The sequence below is a fragment of the Labeo rohita genome, chromosome 25 (genome assembly GCF_022985175.1).
Source record: "Labeo rohita strain BAU-BD-2019 chromosome 25, IGBB_LRoh.1.0, whole genome shotgun sequence".
Lineage (NCBI taxonomy): Eukaryota > Metazoa > Chordata > Actinopteri > Cypriniformes > Cyprinidae > Labeo > Labeo rohita.
In genome coordinates, this window is record NC_066893.1 from 10,021,197 (window position 1) to 10,032,572 (window position 11,376).

Genomic DNA, 11,376 nt, shown 5'->3' on the forward strand with positions numbered 1-11,376 from the left:
GTAGAGAATTGAACATTCAATTCATGGGCAACAGCTCTGGTGGACAGTCCTGCAGTCAGCATGCCAATTGCACGCTCCCTCAAAACTTGCGACATCTGTGGCATTGTGCTGTGTGATAAAATTACACATTTTAGAGTGGCCTTTTATTGTGGCCAGCCTAAGGCACACCTGTGCAATAATCATGCTCTCTAATCAGCATCTTGATATGCCACACCTATGAGGTGGATGGATTATCTCGGCAAAGGAGAAGTGCTCACTAACACAGATTTAGACAGATTTGTGAACGATATGTGAGAGAAATAGGCCTTTTGTGTGCATAGAAACATCTTAGATCTTTGAGTTCAGCTCATTGAAAAATGGGGGCAAACTGTTTATATACAACAATTTCTGACATACTAACATTTCACATATTGCTTTTCTCCAAGGAAGTGTGCATATTTGGCTACAAGGTCTAACTGGTTAGCTTAGCCATATTAGCTCTTCTGGTAGATGTCATTCATCATACACACAGTGTCGTACAGAGAAGGACACATTTTGTAGACCATCTTTGCTTAAATCTGCCTGAAGTTTTGCTATCTGTGGGATGACTCTCTTATTTATGATTCTTGCTGCCCACAAAACCCAGATCAGTCACTGCTGGCAGCTTTATTGTCCCCTTTTACATGAAGATCTTGTCCGACACCATTTGGTCCCTTGAGTTTGTGCATAAGCGTGCAAATCACAGTCTTGCTTCTTCAAGGAGTCAGAAAGGCAGCTATAAATTTCTTCCAGATATAAATCACATGTGAGGACATCACCTCTACTCCCTGTAGGGAGAGAGAAAGTTTCTTTGTGGTGTGAGTAAGTTTCTAGGAAACAATAATTAATGTGTAGTTGCTAGTTAATTACTATGATCAGTAGTTGTATAATATAAATCCATATATGGTTATACAGTTATCCATATACATTGTTCAGCTTTTTTTGATAAATCATCTGAGCCAGCTGAAGCAGAACATTAATGTTCTTTGTTTGTCCTTAGTTGACCAGTCATAGTTGTTTTATGTTGCCTAACCTTATTCTTCTAGGATGTAGCATACAGCTAGCAGTGTTTTTAAGACCAGCTCATTTGAGTCTGAAAACAAGGTAGCTGTAGTTTCTAGCTGGTCTTAGCTGATCACTTGCTTAAAAACTTAGCAAGCACCACCCTGTTAAAAAAAACAGCTAAAACCAGCCTAGTTAGCTGGTTTAACCTGGAAGAGGCTGGTTAAAGCTGAAGAAGTGGCTAAAACCCCTCTAAAACCATCCTACTTACCAGCAAAGACCAGACTGACCAGCTAAAACCAGCCAACTAGCTTAGGCTGGTTTTACCATTTTTTTTTTCAGCAGGGCCATGAATAAATAGAAAGCTTAAGCTGTTTCCGGAAAAAAAAATGAGTCACCTAATTATGTCATAAGTATTAGCTAATAGCTTAGCAGACACTAATAATAAATAAACAAAGAGCTAAAGTTTACAGATGTGACTCGCCTGTCATGTAATGGGTATTATCTGGCTACAAATAGCTTAACAAACATCATTAATGAATAAACAGAAAGCGTGATATGACATACCAATCATATTGTGAGTAGCTGATTGCTAATAGCTTAGTAAACAAAATAAATAAAAAATAAGGTAGTTTACAGATAATGTGACACCCTCAACCATGTTATGAGTATTAGCTGGTTGTCAATAGCTTAGCAAGCATCATTACTGAATAAACAGAAAGCGTGATGTGACATACTGTACCAGTCATATTGGGAGTATTAGCTGATTGAAAACAGCTCCTATTTCCTGTGTGGTCCCTCATGGTTCTGTTATTGGCCCCTCTCTTTGCACATGCTGCCTCTAGTTTTGATTTTAAGAAAATATGGCATGTCTTACTATTTGATGATACACAAATTTATTTCCCTTTAAAATCTGGAGAGAACTGTGGTTTAAATTTACTTATGGCATGAAGACCCTTATTTTGTCTTTTCTGGACTATTGTAATGTTTTGTATGTAGGGTCCGGTCAGACCATTATTTCACGCTTACAATTAGTTAAGAATGCGGCAGCTAGGCTGCTTGTGACTGCTAAGAAAAGTCAACATATCTCCCCTATTTTGGCCTCTCTTACCAGTGGGCTGTTGTATGTGTTCAAGGCAGTGCATGGAATGAGTCCTAAGCTTATTACTCTTTGTTAGACAGTCTTTAAGATCAACTAGTAAGTTGTTTCTTACTATCCCTCAAACTCATTTAAAGCTGAAAGGAAATCAGGCCTTTGCTGTTGCGGGTCTGAGGCTTTGAAATAGTTTGCCATCTGAGATCAGAGCGATTACATCCATAAATGCCTTTAAGGCTGATTTTACAGCACTTTGGTTTGCAGTTGCAGTTGTAAAGAGCTTTATAAATAAAAGGAATGAATGAATGATGAAAGCATCATGATTATTCCAAAGCTGGTTATATTTTGAATTTGCTTGATTTTAATCTTGAATTCTGTTTTAAATAGTATTTATTTACATGTGTGAAATCTCGACACTATTAATATTCAGTGAAAGACCATAAAAGCAGGACACACAATGACATAATTTGTTTTAATGGTTTTAAAAGATGTACTGAGTCTTGTAAAGACAGACGTGCACCTTCACAGATGGTCTCTGTTACTGGCAGGTAAGGTAATTTTGAAGACTGTAAAGTTTAACAGCTTAATCCCCACTCTGTGTATTATTAATTATATTCACAGTCAATAGAGTTGAGATAAAACAAGAGTTGTTGTGCAGTAGGCCTACTGGTGCTTTGTATCAAGAAAACATGATTTTTTTAACCCCCAAAAACCCTAAAAGCACACTATTCAAAAATAGCATAATTTTATTACATATCATATACATAAAATACCTTTTCTCAAGAAAAGTTATAAAAAACTACTGTGATTCTAGCATGAAGAAAAAGACACTATATATATTTATTATTAAGTTAATAAATATTCTTTGAATAAAAAATGAAAAATAAAGCTGTACTATTCTAGTATTCAATAATCAGACGTAGCTTCAGTGGATGGATGTTAACAACTGTTCTTCATTAGTGTAATGTCATGATTCACATTAGTGACGATGTTCATCTGAAGACGTTATTTTTTCCAGTATTCAGGGGACAGCCATTTCCATTTCTCAGTCTACAGGAAACAACAGGTACGTTATTATCAGAAACCTGTCATGATCATCTCAGTGTTTCTTTATATTAAATATTATGTTCCACAAAGCATTAAAAAAAAACGTAATAATGGAAACACTAACTTTCAATTTTCCATACATCACATTAACACTCACCTTAAGAGCCCGAGCAGATAAAATCTGCTTTGGTTTCAAGTCTGTTAGCGTTTCGTAGGTATTAGTGTGCGACATCTCGTCTGCTCTCGCCGTAGGCCGTGAATCAGGAATCTGCTCGTACGTGTCGTCAACCAGGAAGTGATTTGGAACGGGTTCACAAGGCACCTCGGCATACGTATCATCGTTTTCCTGCACGTTGATGCTTGACATTCTCCTCCCTCCCATGTGTTGGTTGCCATGCGTTCCGGCTAATTGATAAACCGATGAATTACATAGTACTTCCAGGCTGTTGCTAAAACCTGGATTGCTGAGTTGTTCTCTCTGCATGTGGGAAGCGTGTTGCGGTTGGCTTTTTCTATTAAAGTGTCCTTCTGCTTCACTGTTGTCATCCAGGAATGGCAGGGATTGGCTTCTGCAGTTCGGCACTAAGATCTCAGAGTAAATGGTTCCTTGGTGACTACCTTTCTGTAGTCGCGGGGCTCTGGGTTCCCCTCGGGAAGCTGTAATTGAAATGTCTTTGCTCTCTGTGGGCGTTCTGACTCGCTCTCTGGGCTTCTGCAGGTCGATCGGTGTGTACAACACGTTTTCTGGGGTGGGCTTTCCTTCTAGGGAGGCGGCTTTCATAGGAGGGACTTTTCTTGGCACCGGCGGCACTGCCTGAGGAACGCAATCATAATTAGATCATCTAGATGTGAAGGTGGAGTCAGATGTTTAAGCACTTTAATTTACTAAGTACACTACCAGTCAAAAGTTTTTGAACTGTAAGATTTTTGATGTTTTTTAAAAAGTCTCTTCCTGCATTTATTTGATTCAAAGTACAGCAAAAACAGTAAAAGTGAAATATTTTTCTATTTAAAATGTCATTTATTCCTGTGATTTTAAAGCTAAATTTTTAGCATAATTACTCCAGTCACATGATCCATCAGAAATCATTTTAATATTCTGATTTGCTGTTCAAAAAAACATTTATTATGTTGAAAACAGTTGAGTAGATTTTTTTCAGGTTTCTTTGATAAATAGAAAGTTCAAAAGAATAGCAATTATCTGAAATAGAAATCTTCTGTAACATTATAAATGCCTTTATCATCAGTTTTGATCAATTTAAAGCATCCTTGCTAAATAAAGTTCATTTAAAAATCATTTCCTTCCCCAAAAAATTAAATATTATACTGACTCCAAGCTTTTGAATGGTATATTGTATAAAAGCTTTTTTTTTCAGATAATGCTGATCTTTGGATCTTTCTATTCATCAACGAATCCTGAAAAAAGTACCGTAATACACATAATAAAAAATGTTTCTTGAACAGCAAATCAGCAGATTAGAATGATTTCTGAAGGATCATGTGACACTGAAGACTGGAGTAATGATGCTGAAAATTCAGCTTTGATCACAGGAATAAATTACATTTTCGAATATATTCAAATAGAAAGCAGTTATTTTAAATAGAAAAATATTTCAAAATTTTACAGCTTTTGCTTTACTTTGGATCAAATAAATGCAGGCTTTTAAAACATTAAAAATCTTACTTTTCAAAAACTTTTGACTGATAGTGTATGCATAGAAAAAAAGTAAATAAATAAATGATTAAATTAAATCAAACAAATTGATAATATACTGAATTCATTTATACAAATAATTAACATGTAACAAAATAAAGAATTACAAAAATCACAAATTGAATTTAAATTAAATGTCAAATGTGACTTACAGGTGTGTTTCTGAGTCCCTTGGGTGGCAGGGCAGGAGGTTGCAGCGGGTCGTGGGTTTTTTTGCACTGATCGTCCCAAATATCCTTCATAGCTTTAACACTCACTCCTGGCTTCTCCCTCAGGTCAAAATTAATCACATCATAGAGCTCGCTCGTGGATGACTGCAACACAACAGCACATTCAAGATTAGATATGGACTGACAAAAAATGATTTATATATTTAAAAAATAATGTGTTTGCCTTAGCAATTATTTAAACAGAGACATTTACTACCATTTAAAAGTTTTGAAACAAATCTCTTATTTTTACACATTAAAAAACTGTTTTCCATTTCAATCTATTTTAAAATGTAATTTATTCCTGTGATGCAAAACTGAATTATCTTCAGTGTGAAATCTTCAAGATTTTTTAAAGTTTTTTTTTTTTTTCTTCTGCTCATCAAGGCTGCATTTGCTTCATCAAAAATACAGAAAAAACTGTAATATTGTGAAATATTAATAATAACCATATCTTAGTCTTTATTATCACTTTTTATCAATTTAACACATCTTTGGTGAATAAAAGTATTAATTTCTTAAAAATATTGTTATTATATTGTAACAAAAGTGCTGTTCATTTTAATTGTTTAATTAAAGAATCCTAAACAAAAGTATCACAGGTTCCAACAAAAAATAAAGCAGTGAAACCTTTGATAATAAATCAGCATGTTAGAATGATTTCTGAAGGATCGTGTGACAGATGAATGATGCTAAAAATTCAGCTTTGCATCACAGGAATAAACTATATTTTAAAATATGTTCATATAGAAAACAGTTATTTTACATTGAAATAATATTTCACAATATTACTGTTTTCTTCTGGATTTTTTATCAAAAAGCCTTGATCCCTACAATCCCAAACTTTTGAACAGCAGTGTCCAGTCAAACCAAATGTATTCAGACACCTTTAACATTTCTCACATTATCACAGTTTATTCACTATAGACTAGAAAATGGTAACACAATATGAGAAGACCTCAAAAGTTAAACTGTCAAAACAAATTCATCTTGATATTGTCAGATAACTTTGATAGAAATGTATGTAACAAAACATGGTCAGGTCAAAGTGTCAAATCAAATTTTTGGTCCCAAATGTTTATCAACTGTACTGGTAGTCCACTGTATGAAGCATATTTGGGTATAATATGTCACAATTTACTTCATTTTATCTATATTTATTTATTTATTCTATCCTCACTTAGATAAATATCTGATGTCTGAATAATTTGGTTTGACTATATATATATATATATATATATATATATATATATATATATTTAAATATGTAGAAAATATGTAGTATTATAAATTCACCTCAAAACATGAGAGTGTCAGATATTCTCCAAAGGGCTCAATGGGCCTGGACTTGTAATATTCGATGAGGCTGGTGAGACTATCATGCATCTCTGTGTCGCCCGTCACAATGAAACGTCCATCTTTATTCTGGTTGATGACAAAGTGCCGACATCGATCACGACCTCTGAAAAACAATGATTTAGACTGTTAAAATGAATGAAAAAAACATGAAACAATTTTTTAAACATTCTTAATCATTTCAAAAATGATTAACATCACAGGCTAAATGTTAAACCCCAGAAAATACAGGTATTCAACCAAAATTTTGCATTTTAAAAGTTTCCTCCTGTGCTTAAAGGAAATGCAAATATCTGGGTCATTTGTGAGGAATAAAAGAAAACAATGCAAAATAGTACATCAGTGACCTCTATAGCCCATATTTTGTTTCTAAGCGTGAAGACGCACTCACTTATATGACAGAATGTATCCAGTGGCTTTATCACTGAGGCGAATGAGGAAACAGCCCAGTTCCTTGTCTTTCAGATGCTCCTCTGCATCCCTGTGAAACACAAAACCACCAGGAATAATGAAAGCGGTCCAACTTTGAATATTGCTTATGTAACTGGATTAGGAAACTAAAAAGTACAAATGTAAAACTGCAAAAGATGCAACTGACTCTTAAAAGTTTTCACAGCAAGGCCATGGAAAAACCACTTTTGGTTCCTCAAGGAACGTTTTTGTTGAAAAGTTCTAAAAAGAACCATTTTAAAAGTCTAAAGAACCTTCTTATAACTTCCATGGATGTTAAAAGTTCGTAACGGAACCAGCTCCCAAAAACGAACCTTTTGTTTATAAGAGGCTATAGATTCAAATAACCCTGTGTTTTTATTCTACAAGACACTTTTTTAAATTAACAAGCACATATATGAGTTTTCCTCAGAAGAGATAGCGTTTTATGCTTTAAAACGTTACATAAACCTGTCGTAGCATCACACAGCAGATAGTATCGCTTAAAAAACGTCTATTGCCTTTTCCAAATGTTAATTTTCTCAGAAACGCTTCTTACTTTCTGCTGATAAATCCTTGAAACCATTCCGGGAAGTTGCCGTTGTGCAGAATTAGTGGTGCCTGGGTCTCTGTAAACCATTTGAGCGCCAATTCCCTCAGTCTGCTCTCAGTGCTTTCCTGGACGTCTCCTCCAGGCTGGATGTGGTCCATCCTCACACGCTCCTGTGTCAATACAGAAAGGCAGATGAGACAACGCTCCGGACGGCCGATGCAGCCAGCTTTGACGCCGCAACAGTCTCATTTGCCTATTTTCCCGGCGACGTCATAAAACGCCCGCAGCTGTTTCAACAGAGCCATTGTTCTTGTTTATCATGCCAGAGCCGAGTCAGTTCGGCATGGTTACATTTTACCGTGCCAGGTACCGTTCTCATGATGAACGAAACGGCCTGAGGTCATGTGAATTTCCTGTGAATTTTGTGTATCACTAGATCTGTGCTCGTCAACCCACTTTTATAATTTTAGATCATCTGGGAAGTTTTAATTAGATGAGGTTACATGACATACAGCTAGATGACTTCACACATCCAGTAATAGTAACCTTGACTGCTGGATTCCATTACAATATAGACATAATTTAAGTGTCCAAATTCCATGTACCTTTAAGCGAAACATCAGACAGGAGTGGAACCTGTGAGGTTTAGGCCTCCTCTGCTCCATCGGATGTGTTCTTGTGAGGTAGTTGTGCTGCAATTTAGAGCTGTACTGTCTTTTGCAGTGTCCGCTGGTCCATAGAGATCCTGCAAATGCACAGAAACCGTCAGTTGACTGTATTTGTTTTATTCATAGTTCATGTTTCGTAGAAAATGACTCATATCGTAACAGCAAATAATAGCAGGTTTATTTATTAATTTAGTGAGTTTCTCTTCTGTGGAAGATACAAAATATATTGTTAACAGTAGAGGTTCCTTTTTTCTTTTCTTTCTTTTTATTTTCTTCCTATTGATTGATTTGATTGAGTTATTGATTTTTGCTTTTTTATCAATTTAATTAAATTTTGTAATTTTTTCCAGAGAAAAAAGACTTCAAACCTCAGTTATAGAATATTAAGTTCTTTTTTTCTTTTTCTTGTTTATGTATTTGTATTTATATTATTAACTTTATATTTTAACTATACTAAGTTAAAATAATTGTGTGTATATACATTAAATTGTTTAACACTTAGTTGTGTGCAGTGTTTTTGTTTATTAATTTATTTAATAGTTAAATTATATTTTTATGTACTTAGATATGTGGAGCATTTTTACTAATGTTTATTGTTTTAACTGTATTCATTCATTCATTCATTGCTTAAATTAAAATGTTTTTTTGTACTTTATTATGTGAACCATTTTTCACCAATTTTAACAGCTTTAATTTGTCTTATTTGTGTAATTATTTGTATTTATACGTAATTATAAATAATTTAATTGTTAAAATTATTAAATTAAAATAAATTAAATGTAACTTTTTGTGACCCATTTTTCTTCTTTTTCTTATTTATGTAATTATTTATATTTATACATTACTTCATTTAATTCAAAGAAATGTGTGTATGTACATTAAATTGCTTATGTGCTTAAAGTTATGTGGAATTTTTGTTTTGTTGTTCGGTATTTTGGTGTTTTTGTTTATTAATTTATCTTATGCTTAAATAATTTTTATGTACTTAGATATGTAAAGCATTTTTTTAGTAACTTTTAGTATCTTTAACTTTTATTTGTTTATGTATTTATTTAATTATTGATTAACATTTGTCTGTGTGTAGTTATGTGAACGATTTTTAGTATATTTGGCATCTTTATGTATTTATTTATTTATTTGTTTAATGCCTAAAATAAATTAAATAATACATTTTTATGTAGTTACGTGGATTATTTTAGCAATTTTTAGCCCCTTTAAATTTTCATTTAAATTTAATTAAAATTAAATTATGTAAACCATTTTAGTATTTATAGTATCTTTAATTAATTTAATGCTTAAAATTAATCAAATAATACATTTTATGTGAAGTTAGCAATTTGTAGCGATTTTAAAATTTGTTTAAATTAAAAAAAAAAAAGTAATTAAATTCAGCTTTGAATTAAAATGTAAATTTACATCAAATACATGTTTTAGTATTTTAAATAAATTTTTTAGTGTCTTTAATTCCACACAAGCAAACGATTTATTGCAATATTCAAAAGCAAATTGTGAAAAAATATTACACGTAGTACCATACCTAAATAATTTGTTAAAAAATGGAGACCATTTTCAAATGATCATACAATCTGTGATATAGAAAGCCATACGTACCTGTTGGTGTGCACTGATGCGTGCAGTGTGATTTGAGTGTCATGTTGCTCAAGATTAAAAGTGTCCTCTGCCTCTCACGCGCCTGATATAGTTCTGAAGAGCAGAAGGCCGTTCTGAAGGTGTGTTGACTGTTATACGTCGCTGACGTTCACCTCACACTTTGTTCCACGCAGGGTTTGGAAAAACAGAGTGTTGTACAGAGGGTAAGAGTCTCAGCTCACGTATGAATGACAGCGCGAGGGAGGGAAGGAAAAAAACACAAACATTCTCACACAGATCACAGCTTACAGTTTCCTGAAGAGAAATGGAACACACAGAGGAAAGAAATGTGGTCTCATTGCACACACACACACACACACACACATGCGAACACACACACTTTCTGTTTGTATGGTGGGTTTTGTGCTTGCAGGAAGTCATGTAAACTTCAAGAAGCTGCACAGTGGCAAATGTAACTTGAATAATACAGTGGGCATAAAACGTATTTGGATACTTGAGCCATACTTAATGTATGAATGTCATTGCATTACATACAAAATGTTAAACCAAGTAGCATTTAAAGAAAATATATTTTTAGACAAATAATTTTGCAAAAGGACATTTGTCAGGTTTTACGTATATATTCAAATACATTAAATAAATATTAATAAATTTGGACACTTACTACAAACCTGTAAAATGTTCTAATTTAAAATTTAATTAAATTTAATTGATACGTTTGTATGTGTTATAATAAAATTCAAATAAAACGCAAAATAGTTTGCTTATTTATCTATATTTACTTTATTTTAGACATTTTTTAAATACATAATATAAATATTTATGTAATATTTTGATAACTCAGCCACACTTGAAAATTTGCTAAATAAGTAATAATATAATATAATATAATTAATATAAGAAAAAAAAAAAACATTATATGGTGGAAAAATATAATAAAAATTATATAGTATAACAGGCTGTAAAAGGCTGTAATATAATATAATATAATATAATAATAATTTATAAATTATTAAATAATTAAAATAAAAATATAGTTCATTTATCTTTTTATCTATAGTCTGTATATTTATTTGTTTTTTAATATAAATACATTAGGAAATTTAAACCACATTTAAATTGTACAAAATATAATATAATATAATATAATATAATATAATATAATATAATATAATATAATATAATATAATATAATATAAGTAATAAAATACAAATGAAATATTTACTTTTTAATCTATAATCTATGAACTAAATATTAATATAAATACATTTAAAGCCATTATTAGCCACATTTAAAATGTATATAATATAATATAATATAATAATATATTTTATGTACTCGTTTTATATATTTTTGATATTTTATTTACTTATAATATATTTTATTTACTGATTTCGTAACATTTATTAATTTTAAACATTAAAGAAAATATACTGTAAATAAATATTTATCTAAATACTTACGTTCTAAAATTATATAAATATAATGTAAATAATTTTGTTATTACAATAAAATAAAATGTACAAATTATTTTTATCATTATTTATATTATATATATAATAGTTATTTTAGACATTTTTGTAGTTTAAGTATACAACAAAAACGTTTTTCTGCCTTGTAAATCTCATTGTTCTGTAACACATTTAGAAGACTCTATTATAACAGTTTAAAC

General features: G+C 31.9%; 1 protein-coding gene across 1 annotated transcript; it reads right to left on the reverse strand.

Annotated features, from left to right (window-relative positions):
- Positions 1 to 2,587: 2,587 nt before the first annotated feature.
- Positions 2,588 to 10,019, reverse strand: LOC127156312 (uncharacterized). Its single transcript, XM_051099076.1, has 8 exons — positions 9,704 to 10,019; positions 8,030 to 8,169; positions 7,431 to 7,594; positions 6,834 to 6,923; positions 6,383 to 6,548; positions 5,030 to 5,191; positions 3,321 to 3,977; positions 2,588 to 3,166 (listed from the first exon to the last, which is right to left on the reverse strand). The coding sequence occupies exons 1-8, from the start codon at positions 9,744 to 9,746 to the stop codon at positions 3,122 to 3,124; spliced, it is 1,467 nt and encodes a 488-aa protein (XP_050955033.1). The 5' UTR covers positions 9,747 to 10,019; the 3' UTR covers positions 2,588 to 3,121.
- Between the last annotated feature and the right edge of the window lie 1,357 nt (positions 10,020 to 11,376).